Source organism: Hemiscyllium ocellatum, chromosome 13 (assembly GCF_020745735.1).
Source record: "Hemiscyllium ocellatum isolate sHemOce1 chromosome 13, sHemOce1.pat.X.cur, whole genome shotgun sequence".
Lineage (NCBI taxonomy): Eukaryota > Metazoa > Chordata > Chondrichthyes > Orectolobiformes > Hemiscylliidae > Hemiscyllium > Hemiscyllium ocellatum.
Genome location: NC_083413.1, coordinates 18,910,362 through 18,927,559, shown reverse-complemented (window position 1 = coordinate 18,927,559; position 17,198 = coordinate 18,910,362). Strand labels below are relative to the sequence as shown.

The 17,198-nt window shown below is 41.8% G+C and overlaps 1 protein-coding gene across 1 annotated transcript; it reads left to right on the top strand.

Annotated features, from left to right (window-relative positions):
* The first annotated feature begins 700 nt into the window (after positions 1 to 700).
* Positions 701 to 8,344, top strand: LOC132821448 (extracellular calcium-sensing receptor-like). The gene is made up of 6 exons (XM_060834035.1): positions 701 to 843; positions 1,428 to 1,719; positions 4,964 to 5,797; positions 5,914 to 6,141; positions 7,207 to 7,330; positions 7,437 to 8,344. The coding sequence occupies exons 2-6, from the start codon at positions 1,462 to 1,464 to the stop codon at positions 8,342 to 8,344; spliced, it is 2,352 nt and encodes a 783-aa protein (XP_060690018.1). The 5' UTR covers positions 701 to 843; positions 1,428 to 1,461.
* The last annotated feature ends 8,854 nt before the right edge of the window (positions 8,345 to 17,198 follow it).

The window sequence follows — 17,198 nt, the reverse complement described above, 5'->3', positions numbered from 1 at the left end:
TCTAAATAATTTGAAATGAGTCAGGTAGTTTTCAAAACCCAGAAGTGGTCACCTTTGGCATATTTGCGAGAGGACCAAACTAAAAATTGCCGCAAATTTAGATTGTCCCACGGATTATGAGGATAGCTCAAGGGAGACGGCAATACTGTTCTTGTCAGTAATAAGTGCAGGTCCCGAATCCCACTGGAAAAGTCCACTTCCAAGTTTTCTACTCGAAGACCACTTCAGAGCACTCATGGACCTGCACATGTTTTGACTGTCGGAGGAAATTCACTCAGACACGGGGTGAAGGTGCAAACTTGACACGGACAACCGCCCGAGTCTGCAGTCGAAGGAGCATCCGTTGAGATTGCGAGGCAACAGTGCTAATCACTGCGCCAATATGCCGGATCAGTTGAGTTAAGTGATCACAGGTGAACACATTTGCAATTATTTCCTTCGTGATTTGCATGTTGAGGAAAATGGTGTTGTGTTTTCTTAAGGGACTTGTCAAATAATTTGCTGATGTTCAATAGAGTTTGAAATCGATTCGACACACATTAAGGCAATTTTCTTGGGAATACCTTGGAGCTTATAAAATATCAGTCATTCTAGTGAAAGCCGAGGACAATTTCATGCCCTGTCAAAGATGCATAATTGGTTCCCTTTACTGGTGAATTCTGCTGTTGTTCTGGCATGGTCCAATAATGAGCAGGCTTGCAAAAGTTGGGGTAGGTTTGATTTACTGGGCTTGTCGAAGGATGGAGATATCATATTGGGCGGAATTTTTGGCGTGCACTCTTATCACATTGAACATCGGCATCTCTCGTTCAGCAATCACCCGGAACCGGCAAAATGCCTCAGGTTAGTGGGTGCCATTTGATACTTCAATTTGTTCAGTAAAATGGAAAACATCTGCCCTCCTGCTGCTTCACCCTCGGAATTAATTTGTGAATTTAAGATTGAAAAAAATCGTTGACTTAATTTTTGAGATCCGTCAAAGTGTTATAGCCAACATGTACTTTTGCAATCTAGTAAATGTTGTAAGATTGGTAAAATCACAATCAATACTAATTGAGCGACAAGCTCCAACAATCAAATTCCTAATCAAAACTCTGAAATCTCTTTTGACATTTTAGAATGAGGGATAATTATCGGTGAAGGCATTGTGAAAGCTCTCATTCTCTTCTTCGAAATACTGCTATTGGATCTAAGAAGAAGTACTCCTTACACATCTTGGGCACATTGTCAAGTCTTTCTTTAGTGTCAGCTAAGATTTTGAGCTCAAGGCCTGCTTTGGAACATTGATCCACCAACTTCCAATTTAGAGGCAGTTGCGTTACCACTGAAATATAGCTAATAATAGCTAAACAGTTGCCCTCTTGGATTTAAGTGTTATTTTGCTTTTTTGTATTTCTTTTAATCTTGTTTCTTCGCCTGCTTTGCAGCTTTCGGTTCAGGTCTTTCCGTTTTGCACTGGCGATGATTTTTGCAATAGAGGAAATAAATAATGATACAGCTCTACTTCCTGGTGTCACATTGGGATACCGCCTGTACGATTCTTGTAAGCTGACCCAGTTGTCGCTAAAAGCAGCTATGGCGTTTCTGAACAAACCCGAGGCAAACACGTCCTCTGCTAACTGTAAAAGCTCCTCCACTGTTTCTGCGATTGTTGCTGATGCTGGATCCACGCAGACTTTAGCAATAGCACCTTCCATCGGTACCTTTAGAATCCCAATGGTAAGAGATGGCGTTTAAGAACTTGGTTATGCAGTGTGAATAAATGTTATCAATAGTAAATGATATGCTATGTGCGTCGTCTATGCAAAATTTGAAGCGTTGTTGGGTGGTACAAACAGACAGAAGACTTCAGTTACATCCCCAATAGAATGTTCATTCGGGATGGCCGGACTGTCCAATATAATTGCGGTGGATTGCTTTATTTTTGCTCAGTCTAGCCAGAGCTTTATAACGAGGCTATGATACTTGGAGAAATTGTGGATCGCTCTCCTTCCTCTTGTTCGGAGAAATTGCTTCGAAAGTCTCATTTCAGAAATTTAGTGATGAAAACACTGAAATATGAAAAGAGAACGTTCAAACATGATTCCAAAAAAATCGCAATTGTAGTTCATTTTTCCTCTTTCCTGAGATGTGGGCAGTGCTAGCACAATCTTTGTTTCCAGTCCTCAGTGGCCTATGAGCTGAATGGTTTCCTAGGCCATCTGCGAGTAAGGTTAAAAGTGATTCACGTTATATAAACCAAAAACAGAAATTCTGGAAAATCTCAGTGGATTTGGCAACACTTGTGGAGAGAAATCACGGTTCAAGTTTCGGATCCAATGACCCTTCAGAACAAGCTGGGAACCTTTTTTTTAATACTATCGTGGGTTCATTACCGAGGCTATCTAACTATTTCAGATTTAATCCTTGAAGTTAATCTGCACTGACCAAATGCCCAATGCTAACCGCGCTCTGGGACCTTGGCTCAGTAGTTATCACTGATACCTCACGGTACTAGGGTCCCAGGTTCGATTCCAGTGCCTGCCCGTATGGAGTATGCACATGTATACTAAATTCTCTATAGAGTGGGTTGCTCTTCGGAGAGTCGGGGTGGACTTGTTGGGCCGAGTGGTCTGTTTCCCCTCTGTAGGGAATCTAATCTTCACGTTTTGCTCAGACAAAAGCATTCTACATGTGCTAAATGAGCCATATACTAAATAATTAAACTATTTTATGGGAGTTTCGCGTAATTTTAAGCAAGCCGTGACGATATTGCAATCACCTTGACATGTTTTACGCGGTTCGGGACTCTACCGCTGCGTCACAAAAGCCCCACGCTAAACATGCTTTTGTGTATCCGTTTGTCAATTATTTGATGTGTGCTTGTCATGACCAATGTTAATCTAATTTACCAGTTAATCTAATTTACCAGTATATTCCCCTCACCCCACCACCAGGAATATATATCCCTATCAGAGTTCTGGAGAGACCACTCCCTCCATGACTCCCTGGTTAGGTCCATGCCCCCCATCAACCCAACCTCCACTACAGGCACCTTCCCCTGCAACCGCAAGAAGTGCAAAATTTGCACCCATACCTCCCCCCTCACCAAGGCCCCAATGGATTCTTCCATATCCATGGCAAATTCATCTGCACCTCCACACACATCATTAACTGCATCTGCACCCGATGTGGTCTCCTCTACATTGGGGAGACAGGCGCCCTACTTGCAGGTCCTTGGCCTCCTCCATCGCCAGACCCTGACCACACAACGGCCTGGAGGAAGAGCGCCTCATCTTCCGCCTCTGAATCCTCCAACCATACAGGATGAATGTAGATTTTTCCAGCTTCCTCATTTCCCCTCCCCTCCCCCACCTCATTTCAGTCCCAACCCACGGACTCAGCACCGCCCTCTTGAACTACAATCTTCTTCCCGACCTCTCCGCCCCCATCCCCTCCGCCCCTATCACGCCTACCCTCACCTCCTTCCACCTAGTATTCCCAGCACCCCTCCTCCAAATCCCCTCCCCCGCCTGGCACACCAGCCTCATTCCTGAAGAAGGGCCTATGCCCGAAACGTCGATTCTCCTGCTCCTCGAATGCTGCCTGACCTGCTGTGTAATTTATGAGTGATCAATCCAGCCATAACGAGCATTCCTTACGTGTAAAATTGCTGTTTAATTTTTGCAAACTTTGTGTATTACCACATTTGTTCATCTCACGTTTACCTGAGACTAAACACTGGGGTTAGGTCATTAGCTTCAAAAATGAACTAATATCATTGTGAATTCCGCGCTGTGCAACTGAGTATAGCAGTTGGGAAATTAAGTTGAGGTTGTCCAGCACATTGGTGAGGCCTCGCTGGAGGTCTGTGTCCAGTTCTGATCGCACAGCCATAGGAAGCTGATGATTAAGATGGAGATGGTTCAGGTTAAGCTGGAGACGAAGGCAGTTGGGACTAGTTTCGTTTGGGATTTAATTCGGTCTGAACTGGTTGGGGCCAAGGGTCTGTTTTTATGCCGTGTGACTCTACGGCCATGATGAAGACAACTTTTGTTGAGTTAGGACCCAAAGACATTAGATAAGATGCAAAAAAGTGAAAAAAACTTCCATTTCGTTAAACAATCCAAAGAACAAGTGTATTACCCATTATTTCCTGAACTTTTGAAATTAACGAGTTGTAAAATGAAAAGGTGAACAACGTTGAATATGAATGGAATATGCACCATGTCTCCCAGCAAACAACACGATAAATAGAATGTTAAACAATGTAACACAGGTATTATGTTGTCAATTGAAATAATTCTCATTAAAACTACACAATATTTTGTTTCACTCACAGGGGCACATATAATTCATGCCTGAGAGTCAGTTAGCTTATCTTTAATGCCAGAAATCGGATGAAATTCTTCAAAGTTGGGAACCTTGAATTAAAACGAAGTTGAACATGTTGATAAAGATGGAAGGGGTTTGATTAAGAGTAATTTTTTGTTTGGGCAATTTGCAAAGCAGAATACGTAGAATTAGTGACTACATCTTGCTTTTCCTTTCCAACTATTGACTTCAATGGGGGTGGCCTATAGGCGAGATCGAAGGAAGACTGACAATATGATATTATGCAAAGTTAGAATTATTCCTAAGGTACATGGAGGCAGAGACAAAAAAAAAGAATAAGAGAATGTTCAATGACGTTCTTCATGTTAAAATACGATAATTAGAAATTATGTGTTGTGTCACCTGGGGCAAGGTAACTAAGAAAGAGCAAAACTTGGAAAGAACACAGGGGTAGAATATTTGAATACGACGTTTTGATGGTATTAATTAAGTACTTTATTATGCCTTTACGATAGGCCATTTCTTTAAGCACAGCGCGAATGCGAATTGCTCATCTCTACCAATGTCCACACGCTGACCAACCACAATTCGCTTCCTACAGCCACAAACTATAATCGAAGTACAAATGTTTTTGCTTTATTTCTGACAGGTTAGCTATTTTTCTACCTGTGCGTGCCTGAGCAATAGAAAGGAATATCCGTCATTTTTTCGAACAATACCGAGTGATTACTATCAGGCTAGAGCATTAGCCCAGCTGGTGAAACATTTTGGATGGACCTGGATCGGGACAGTTAAGAGCGACAATGACTACGGAAACTATGGAATGCAAGCCTTTGAGGAAACAGTCCAACAATTAGGTGTTTGCATAGCTTTTTCCGAGTCGTTTCATATGACACACGATCGAGAGAAATTACTGAAAACAATTGACACCATAAAATCCTCTTCTACAAAAATGATCGTTGCATTTGTGAATAAATCAAACATGCGTGCTCTGCTAAAAGAAATGATAAGACAAAATGTTAGCGGCATCCAATGGATTGGAAGCGAATCATGGGTTTCTGCGTTACTTCTCTCGCCGGAGGAAACTAAAAAGATTGCTTTTGGAACAATTGGAGTTGCAATTCGCAAAGTCGGTATACCAGGGTTGAAGGAGTTCTTAATGAAAGTTCATCCGTCTTTGTATCCAGGGAACCTCTTGGTTAAAAAGTTTTGGGAAAGTTGTTTCGGCTGCACTCTAAGTGGTGGAAACAAAACAGATTCGCGGAAAACTGAACTGGAGCTTAAGAAATGCACAGGGAAAGAAACTTTACAAAATATCCAAAATGAATTTACTGATGTGTTACAATACAGAGTCACTTACAACGTGTACAAAGCAACGTATGCGATAGCTCATGCACTTCACAATATGGCGTCATGTAAAACTGGGGAAGGACCTTTCTCCAATGGGAGTTGTGCCAATATTTCAAATTTTGAACCATGGCAGGTGAGAAACATATAATGTTGTTTGCCGATTGTATTTACATAAAAATCCAATGCGATTGTATTCACGGTTGAATATTTGCAATTAGTGTAAACGTGTTCCGAATTTGTTTTTTAAAGTTGCTATATTACATGAGAACAGTGAATTTCAAAACCAAGATTGGAGAAAAGGTTTATTTTGATGAAAACGGAGACCCTGTCGCAACATATGACATTGTAAACTGGCAACCAAATGCCCTCGGTAACATTGACATTGTAAATGTTGGGCACTATGATGGATCAGCAGGTTCGGGAGATGAATTTTCGACAAGAGAAGAGGCAATTGTTTGGAGTGGTGGTCAGAAGTCGGTAAGATTTGTGAAGAACTCCCCTTTTTTTAAACACTGCATGATTTTAATTTCAATTTCTTTTCTCGGAAACGGAAAAGTTGTATCAAGTAGGCGCCGTATGAGAAAACCAGCTCACTTGATTGACACGACATGCGCAATCATTTCCTCTCCCGCAGATGCTCTGTAGCAGCAGCTGCAAAATACCCTGCAGAAATTCATCAATGGTCTTTAGGCTGTACCTTCCAAATCCATGTCCACCTCCATCCCGAAGAACATCGGCAGCAAACGCATGAGAACACTACTACCTGCAAGTTCCCTGGCAGCTATTCATCAAGGAGGAGAAAGTGAGGACTGCAGACGCTAGAGAACAGAGTCGAGAGTGGGGTGCTGGAAAAGCACAGCAGGTCAGACAGCATCCGAGCAGCAGGAGAATCGACGTTTCGGGCAAGAGATTCCTGAAAGGCTGATGCCCGAAACGTTGATTCTCCGGCTCCTCGGATGCTGCCTGACCTGCTGTGCTTTTTCAGCACCCTACTGTCGACAACTATTCACCATGTTGATTCGGAAATGTTTCTCAGTGCCTCCCTTATGACATTGTATGTCCATCTACGGGAAATGGATTGCAAAAGGTCCGGAAGGCTGCTCAAAGGCACAAGGGGATTGATAATAAATTCTGGCCGCGCTAGAAAAGACCACAGCGCCCGATTTTTATTCCAAATCTGGTTTTCAAATCAGCCACTAAATAGTAGTACGACAAAATACATTCGAATTTATTTAGTTGTTTCCAGACTTCCATTTTCAATAACGAATTCAGTAACTCCTAGGACATATCATGAATGTAGTGACGAGAATTTTAATTCGCTAGTAGTGCCCTGGCTCCTCAACTGCAAATCTATTGCAAGCACTGTATATTGGCTTTAGAATGAGATATGAGAGGTCTCAAAATGTAACATTAAATCAAAAATGACAATCCCAACAAATGTAACAGAAATAACTATTGCTCTGTAAGCACAACTGAATGTTGTAGATTTTCCTCGTGGAATTACTAGTATTTTTCCACCATTGTCTTCATATTCCTAATCAGGTTCCTAAAGCTGTTTGTTCTGAAAGCTGCCATCAAGGAACAAGGAAAGCCGGAAGGAAAGGGCAACCCATTTGTTGTTTTGATTGCATACAATGTGCACAAGGAGAAATTAGTAACACAACTGGTAAGAAATACCATTGCGAAAGGCATTGTTGCTTAAACTTGCTACCGTCATTGCACAGGCGTTAAGGTTCCTCGTATAACGACCAAATCTGGCGTTGTTTCTTTAGATTCCGTTCGTTGCATCAAATGTCCATTGGAATTCAAATCTAACGAAAGACAGGATGTGTGCATCCCAAAGGACATCGAGTTTCTTTCCTTTTTTGAGACAATGGGAATCATTTTGGTGACACTAGCGCTGTTTGGAGCGTGCACCACTGTTGCTGTATTCGCAATATTCTACATCTACAGACACACTCCGATTGTTAAAGCTAATAACTCCGAGTTAAGCTTCCTGCTTCTTTTTGCCCTGACACTTTGTTTTCTGTGTTCAATTACATTCATTGGGGAACCTTCAGTTTGGTCTTGTATGCTCTGCCACGTAGTTTTTGGTATTAGTTTTGTTCTTTGCATTTCTTGTGTATTGAGTAAAACAATTGTCGTGGTGATGGCGTTCAAAGCAACATTTCCAGGCAATAATATGATGAAGTGGTTTGGACCAAGGCAACAACGGCTGATGGTTTACATCCTCACACTGGTACAATGTGTAATATGTACTGCCTGGTTAATTGCATTTCCACCTTATCCATTGAAAAACACTAGTCACTCTAATGAGATAATCGTCTTTGAATGCAATGTAGGATCTTCATTAGCCTTTTGTTGTGTACTTGGTTATATTGGATTTCTGTCCTGCGTGTGTTTTGTGGTAGCCTTTCTCGTTCGACAACTTCCAGATAACTTCAATGAAGCGAAACACATAACGTTTAGCATGCTTATCTTTTGTGCAGTTTGGATAACTTTCATTCCAGCTTACATTAGTTCGCCAGGGAAATATGCTGTGGCGGTTGAAGTGTTTGCTATTTTAGCTTCCAGCTTTGGTCTACTTATTTGCATTTTTGCTCCAAAATGTTATATTATTCTGTTGAAGAAAGAAAACAATACAAAGAGGAACATGATGGGCTCAGTGGCTTCGAAATAATGATTTGAAAACGTTCCTAAATAAGGCATGAATATTTTAGTGGATAACTATTTTGTCGTAAAGAGAGTGAAGCGCAATTCCATGAGAACCGAATGTCTTACCAGCACCCACTTTACACAATCGATCGTAGCCGCAATGACCAGTAAGAAGTGTAATTTTGAAGTTGGGCCATGTCTATTTAATATGGATCAAAGTCTTTTAGTTCCTTCACCACACTTAATTTCTTCATTGCACCGAGTGTCGAGGTGAAATATGTTTCGTCAATAAAAAAAAATCCCTTATGAAACTTGGTCTATTCAAGTGAGCAAAATAGATTAATCACATAATCTCACAAAACCAATTAAGAAAACAAAATCATTGTGCTCATTTAACACTGAGGGGCTCGGTCGCGGGAGGCTGTGGTGATGTGGGAATACGGAGCGTTTGGAATCTTGGAGTTTACCATTTTAGTGGTACAATGTAAAAGTAGATATTCCTTCTGTTTTAGAATTCGTTTTATATTCATCTCCCGAGGGAGGATACAAATAACCTGCTAATTCATTTCCTAATGGTGACATCTCTGCAATACATAATCACTAACGAGCAGGCTCTGTATACATATTTAATTGATATGTATGATATGTCTTAGCTGAAATATGTTGCGTATATTCTAACTGTGATACTGTAATTCACCGATATGTTATAAGTTTGGCATTTCGAAGACCTACGTTGAAAAGTCATTCATGTAATGGAATGCAGCCTGTAACATACTGCACGCATCGAGTTCTGCATCGATTGAAGCCAATAGAGATATGGAGTTTGCACATTCTCCCTGTAGGTGCGTGGGTTTCCTCCAGATGTTTCAGTTTCCTCTCACAGACCAACGATGTGCAGGTTAGATGGATTGACCGTGCAAAATTGTACCATAGTGTACAGGGATCTGTAGTTGAGGTGGATTAGCCATGCAAAAAGGCATGATTACATGGACGCGGTGGAATGCTCTTTGGAGGGTCGATGTGGAATCGATAGACCGCATGGTCTCTTTCAGCTCTGTAGGGATTCGAAAAGAAAATTACAAATTGGTTTCTCAAAACATTTATCTTTTATCCGTATGCATTAGCTACAAAAAATGTCCATGGGTTTGAATTCGTTTCTTTCGAAATAATGGTGACAGAATTATTGGTGTTGATTGTGGCCAAAAATGTAGAAACCAATATTAAACGCAGATGACTAAATATCTGTTCAGCAACTGAATCTTTCATAGAGTGATTGTAGACGCATTTTTGGAAGTCTTACTTGTCAGTCTTATTCAGTTCCTTTGAACTGAATTCTGTGTGTGGGAGGAGTCAACAAGCCTAGATGATATATTTGTCCACTTTTCTTAAAATATCAAGACCTTAGGGGAGGCTTCCAGGAGGAGAGTGCAACCATCTTTGGAAGATTGCCGATCCTGGGATGGAGCATGGTTTCTCAGGGACTGAGATATTTGATGGCGGTGTTCGTGCGAGGTCATACTCCTGCTTCCTGGATCAATCAGCATCGAAATAAATTTACATCTTCGCAGTCAATAACCAGACTTTAGCTGTGAGGTTTCTAGGCAGCAGAGGTAACTATGAATCCCGTTTCTGTACATAAGTCAAAATGTTCTTCATTGCTATTCGATTGAAGTATAACATGTAGAGGAGTTTTATCACATTTTTGCAGCACATCCGTAAACCAATGTCTCGGGAACTCGGGGCGGCTGTGTTCTGTCTGGACTTGGTACCAGCTCTCATTGCTACTTGTAATCCCATACTGGCCAAAAATGGTGAACTGTAGAAATTTGTTAAGTTTTCCACCTCTTGGATTAAGCAGTGTTTGGTCATGGGCAGCTTTAAGAATCCGAAATATAACTGAAGCTGTGGACAAACTATCCGTTGGCTAGAACTACACTTAGCACAAAGTTCTTGGAGGCAAAGCATAGCACCACTAAGTCCCGCAGAGCACTGATCACAGTCCAACAATGGTCAGCCACTTTAGCAATGAAATCCATCCATCAGAAGACCAGAAATGCAATGATCACACAGTGTTTGGTCCCATTTGGAAGCACACAGAAAATCGAGCAGTTTGTGCCCGTATGCAGATTGTTTTCAGGCCTGGGACGACCGGGGCATTGGTTTAAGGTAAAGAGTAGAGGGTTTAGAGGAAATATGAGAAAACAATCCTGTTCATCCAGAAGGTGGGGAGAGTCTTGAATTCACTGTAAATTAGGGTGGTTGTGGCAAAAACCGTGCTAGTATGGAAGAAGTATTTAGATAGGCCGCTATGAAGGCAAGGCATATAAAGCCATGAGCCAAGTGCTGGAAAAGACGATTACATTATTTCGTACTGGTTTATCACTGGTGCGTCTGTGATGTCCTGAATGGACTTTTTCTGCGCTGCTTATGTCTCTGTGTCTAATGCCATGTACTTACTAGAAAGTAAGAGCATGTTAAAAACCAAGAATAGCGTCAGGGCGTAATTCGCTTCTGGACTCCCGATACCCTTTTTGCCATCAACAAGGCCCAAGTCAGAAATGTGACGGAGTTTGCACCACTTCTCTGGATGATTGCTGCTCCAAACATACTCGTGAAGCTTGATACCATCCACGACAAAGCAGCCGACTTGGTTTTCATCTTGTCCCAAACATTTCTTCCCTCCTGAACGAATGCACAGAAACACAAGATATGATGCTAAAATTCACCAAGGCTGCTCCAAATGCACCTTCCAAACCCACGACAAGTACATCTATGACCATGCTGTTCCTTGAATAAGTTTAGGTTGTCCTTGTTTCCCCCTCCCAAGAAGCGTTGTAAAGACTCTGCGTTTATCTACTTGAAGAATATTTGAAGTTAAAAAAAAACCTTACACAGTAAAAGATGAGTGACCAATATTCCTAGCTCGGCTTGGTTTGGTTTGGTTTTAGCTAGCAGTCAGTGGTGAAGTTATTAGATCCAAAGAAGCAGGTCCATGCTGATCCTCCCTCTCCCTGACACCTCTCAAGTCAGAACCTGTGTTTGATTTCACCTTCTTTTGCCACAGGGTGTTTCCGGGCATTGTTGTATGAATTTGGAAGAGCACAATATTAGGACAGTCTGTTGGGTTTTCGGATAGGTTAAATTATTCTGTTCTGTTCTCTTCTGTTTGTGTTTCATTAGGTAATATTTCAAATAAATTCTGTGTTGATAAACCTAAGTGGTTGGGCCAGCTGCATCACTCCTGAAATATCCATTTCACACTTGCTTAAAAACAACTAGCAAAGGTAGGGTCTGGCTTACTTCCTTGAAAGTTTTGAGGATATCTGGCCTGGTCCAGAACACATCTAGAAGGACAAGGGCAGCGGGTACATGGAAGCATCACCTCCTGCAATTTCCTTACGAATTCACTCAGCATTCAGACGTGGAAATATATTGTCGTTCATTCAGCTGCTTGGTTAAAATCATTAAACTTTCTCCCTGACAGCACTGCAGGGTTTTATAAACTAAAATAGAACATGCTAGAAGACAGTTCAACACCAACCTCTGAAGGAAAACTAGACATTAGCAAAAATTGCTGACCCTATCAACTTTGTCATATATCATTTTAGACATTTTTAAAATTTAAAATTTAAGATCATTTGCATTGCTGCAGCATGCACTGGACTGATGTGCTGTTTCTTAAGATTGCGGTTCGGTTCATGAGCTCTTTTAGCCGAAGATTCTTTCTTGATTTTTCATTCAATGCTGAATCTATGTGATAGATAAGAGTGATATTAAAGCATTTTATATGATACATATCTAACATTATATATATTTCTGTGCCTGTGGGAGCCTGACAATTAATATTACCAGAAGATTGGTGTCTGCATCCGTTGGTTTTTTCACTCACGATGGCATTATCAAACAGTTTACCCACACACCACTGCATGGCATCCTGTTTCAATTGCATTCCTCTTTTTTAGGGGTCAGAATAGCCATGCGTTATAGAGCAGAATCATCTCCTTTCCAGTTCCCTGTAATTAAAGATGTAGACAATATCAAGCATCCCTCAGATAATGTGAACATTACGTCAGCCTGTGTCAGTTTCCATAACAAGCACTGCACCTCCTTGTTAGCTTGTAAGGGCCATTCAGATTTTGTAATGATTTGGAGATGCTGGTGTTGGACTGGGGTGTACAAAGTTAAAAATCACACTACACCAGGTTTTAGTCCAACAGGTTTAATTGGAAACACAAGCTTTTGGAGCACTGCTTCATCAGGTCGTTCTCGAATACACCATTGTAAAATACAAAATTTATAGCAAAAGTTTACAGTGTGATGCAACTGAAATTGTACATTGAAAAATACCTTGATTGCTTGTTAGTCTCTCATCTGTTAGATTGACCCTGTTAGTTTTACTTCTTTCATATGTAAATCACAAATTATTAAAAAATACATTCTCAACTGAACTTTAACAATTGGTGTCAGACGAGATAATATATTGAAGATGTTAGCACCCCTGTGTGCTGCTGTCTGTGTCATAATGTTTAGGCTGATTCTAATCCAAAAAATAAATTAACAGAATTTTACATGGATTCATGCAATTTTTGAGCAAAGTGTACTGTAACTCTGTAAGTACAAATTCACCTCACAAAGTTATATGCGTTTGTGTGCATGAGTGTGTGTGTGTGTGTGTTGGGGGTGGTAGTGGCGGTGGTTGTGGTTGTGAGTGCCTGTGACAGAGTGTATATGTGTGTGTCTGAGTGTAAAGTGGTATAAGTCGGTGAGAGGGTACACGTGGGAGTGTGGTACTGTGAGTGTCTGTAGGAGTGTCTGTGTGTGTGTGTGTGTGTGTGTGTGTGTGTATAGTGTAATGGGATCACCTGTAGTGTGACATGAACCCATGATCTCGGATGAGGCCATCTCCATGGGTACTGAAATTAGCTATCTGCCCCTGCCCAGCCACGTTTCGCTGCTGCATGTCCCAAAGTCCACCTTGGAGCATGGTCACCCAAAGGTCCGAGGCCAAATGTCCCAGACCGCTGAAGTGTTCTCTAACTGGGAGGGAACACTCCTGTCTGTTGATTGTTATGCAGTGCCCATTCATCCATTGCCATGGCCTGTGCTCCGTTTCACCAATGTACCATGACCCAGGGCATCCTTGCCTGCAGCGTATGAGATAGACAACATTGGCTGAGTCGTATGAGTACCTGCCATGTACATGGTGGGAAGTGTCCCCATGCATAATGGTGGTATCCATGTCCACACTCTAACATGTCTTGCAGTGTCTACAGTGACAGCATTGTATGGAGTTGTCTTGAAAGCTTGGCAGTGTTTGCGGTTTGGTGATTGTTTAAAAGCAAGGAGTGGAGGTGTGGGGAAGGTCTTGGCAAGGTGCTCATCCTCATTGATAATATTTGCAGGTTGCGAAGAACATGGCATAGCTTTTTAGCTCCTGGGAAAGTACTGGCCATGAAGGGTACCCTGTCGGCTGCAGCATGTGTCTGACTCCTGAGGAGGCCATTACGGTTCCTTGTTGTGGTTCATTGGAACTGGCAGTCGATGAGTTGAGCATTGTACCCCTTTCTTATGAAGGCATCCTTGAATACTTTCAGGTGCCCATCACGTTCCTCCTCATCTGAACAGATCCTGTGTATGCATATGGCTTGTCCTTAGGGGATGGCTGTTTTAATATGTTTTGAGTGGAAGCTGGAGAAGTGTAGCATTGTAAGGTTATCCGTGGGTTTGCGGTAGAGTGAGGTGCTGAGGTGCCCATCCTTGGATGGAGGTGCATGTGTCCAAGAATGAGACAGACAGTCGAGAGTAGGCCATGATGAGTTTGATGGTGGGATGAAACTTGTTGATATCACTATATAGTTTTATCAGTGACTCCTCACCTTGGGTCCAGAGGAAGAAGATGTTGTCAATGTGCCTGATGAATAGTGTTGGTTGGAGGTCCTGCGTAGAGAAGGAGTTTTGTTCAAATATGTGCATGAAAATATTGGCCTATTGGGGTGCCAATTTTGTCCTCATGGCTGTTCCATGTGTCTGGATGAAGCACTGGTTGTCAAAAGTAAGACGTTGTGATTGAGGATAAAGCAAATGAGTTGTGGGACGGTGTTCGGAGATTGGCAGTTGCTGGTGTTGAGTACTGAGGCTGTTGGCATGATGCTGTCATCGTGGGGGATGCTGGTGTAGAGTGCTGAAACGTCCATTGTGATGAGGAATGTTCCCAGTTTCACTGGTGCACATGTCTGAGTTTCTGTAAGAAATCTGTAGTGTCGCGACAGAAGCTGGGGATCTCCTGTACATTGGGTTTCAAGATGCCTTTAACATAGTGAGAGTGGTTCTCACACAGAGTCCTATTGCCCGATATGTTGGGATGTCCTGGTGTGTTGGCTTTGTGTATCTTCAGAAGGCAGTAGAAGTCACATACGCGAGAAGTATGTGGGATGAGGGCGCATAGGGAATGCTGAAGGACTGGATCCAAAGTCCTGATCAACTTGCTTAGTTCACAGGCATGCTCTTTGGTCGGATCAGCCGGTAGTTGTTTGTAATGTTCCTGATTGTTCAGTTGCTGGTACACTTCCTTGCAGTAATCTTTTCCATTCTGAATGATGATGGCTCCTCCTTTATCTGCTGGTTTGATGACAATGTTGTGATTGGTTTTGAGAGCATGGATGGCGTTGCATTGTGATTGGGTAATATTCTGCTCTACCTTATGGTACAGCTGATGAATCTGGCATTTATATACTTCCTGATGATTTGAGCATCTATGTCAAGCCCAGAGCAGTGGCCCTCTGATGGCATCCAAGTTGATGCTTCCTGTAAGCGCTTCTCTACGAATCGCTGCGATGACTGTTCTGGTTCATTGGTGGGCTAATTGGGATCACTGCTGGCATCTTGAAAGAATTCCTGGAGTCTCATTTGTCTGATGAATTCCACTGTGACTGCTGCAAGAACCATGGGGTCCATTTTGGTGGTGGGGAAGAAATTAAGACCTCTGCTCAGGAGTTCAATCTCTTCTGGTCGAAAGGTGTGGTCTGATAAGTTGACAATTGACTAGCCCACAGTGATAAAATTATCCACTGTGGTGCCAGGGTGGCACCACTACTTGTGAAAATGTCAAGTTTCTTCAGTTTTTATTCTTGGTGTGCATGTACATGGTGTAGTTTTGTCATCTTGTCTGTTTGGCAATATCACATAATTGCACTGCTGTATCCTGAGTGCAGGTTGAGAGTGTGGACTCCATCTGAATTTCAAGGTTGTGGAGTCTGCTGTAGAGTTGATGCATGAGATGATTGAAGGGTTTGCGAGAGGTGTGGTGGCAACGTTTCTGCATAGTCTGTGTTGTAGGTCGACTTGAGCAGGTTCATGATCTGAAATCCTACAGACACACACTCTCACACTCACACATGTACCCGCTCACAGACTTATACCCCTTTACACTCGCACATGTATATATACACTCTGTCACAGGCACTCACAACAACAATTAGTCCTCACCCCACACCCTGCGCCCCCCTGCCCCCCACACACACACACATCCCCACATGCATCAATACAAACATAAGTTTTTGAGGAATTTGTACTTGCAGAGTTACATTATACTTCGCTCAAAAACTGCATGAATCCATGTAAGCTTCTGTGAGTTCATTGTTTAGATTGGTATCAGTCTAAACATTATGGCACAGACAGCATCATATAGTGGTGCTAACACCTTCAATCCATTATCTGGGCTGACACCAATTGTTAAAATCCACTTGCGAATGTAACTTTTTTAAAAAAAATGTGATTTACATATGAAAGAAGTGAAACTAACATGGCCATTCTAACAGATGAGAGACGTAACAAACAATCAAGGTATTTTTCAATGTATAGTTTCAGTTACATCACACTGTAAACTTTTGGTATAAATTCTATGTCTTACAATGGTGAACTCGACAACCATCTGATGACAGAGCAGCGCTCCAAAAGCTAGTGTTTCCAATTAAACCTGTATACATAAAGTGTATACATGATAGATTTCCTTCCCTAAAGGACATGACTGAGAAAGCCGAATACTTTTTATGATCAACAATGATTTAAAAGAAACGATTACGGTAGCTTTTATTTCCAGATTTCTTTTTCTGTTTAATTTCACCATCTGATGTGATGAAATTTGAACCCAACAGGTCAGACCATCAGCCTGACTTTTAAGCTCCGTTGAAGAGAAAAGTGTCAACTCAACCCTAACGATCTTAAACTCGTCAAGATTATTCAGCAATTGCTGCCTAATAACTAAATCACATCTTATAGTGGTCATTGCCGCAGGGAGTGGAGTGCATCATTTCCCCCTTCAACTCTATTTTGATTTAGTCCCTGCCCTCCCCTTCACTGTTTGGCTCGTCACAGGCCACTCGGGTGTTTTCCTATTTTCCTGGTGGTGGAAACTGAATAAAGATTTGTACACTTTGTGTCTTTCACTGTGTCTCACACCTGCACACACACACACCATGGGTGCCTGGGAAAAAATAAGCACTACCGCAGTTAGGCGGTAGTGTGGGGGATAATTTAAAAAAAACAAAAAAATACACAGGAGGTAGAGGTGGGCACTGGGAGGCATGGAGTGTTTTATTTCAAAGAAAGAAAGAAAAAGAAAGAAAAAAAGAAAAAATATAGTGGTCATTGCGTACTCACATTAAAACATAATAACTATTTCAGGGCTGAAGGCTGAACTCTGTCAATGAAACATTACACTCACAAAGCCACTGCATAATAGCAGCATTAAACAGCTTGATTAACCTGCAGTGCAGATGGTTGAGGTAATTTGTTCATGTAAATAATTTGAAATAGACCAGACAGTCTTCAAAGATCTAATTTGGCACATGTTCGAGCTTGTCTTTGTACAAGGAACAATT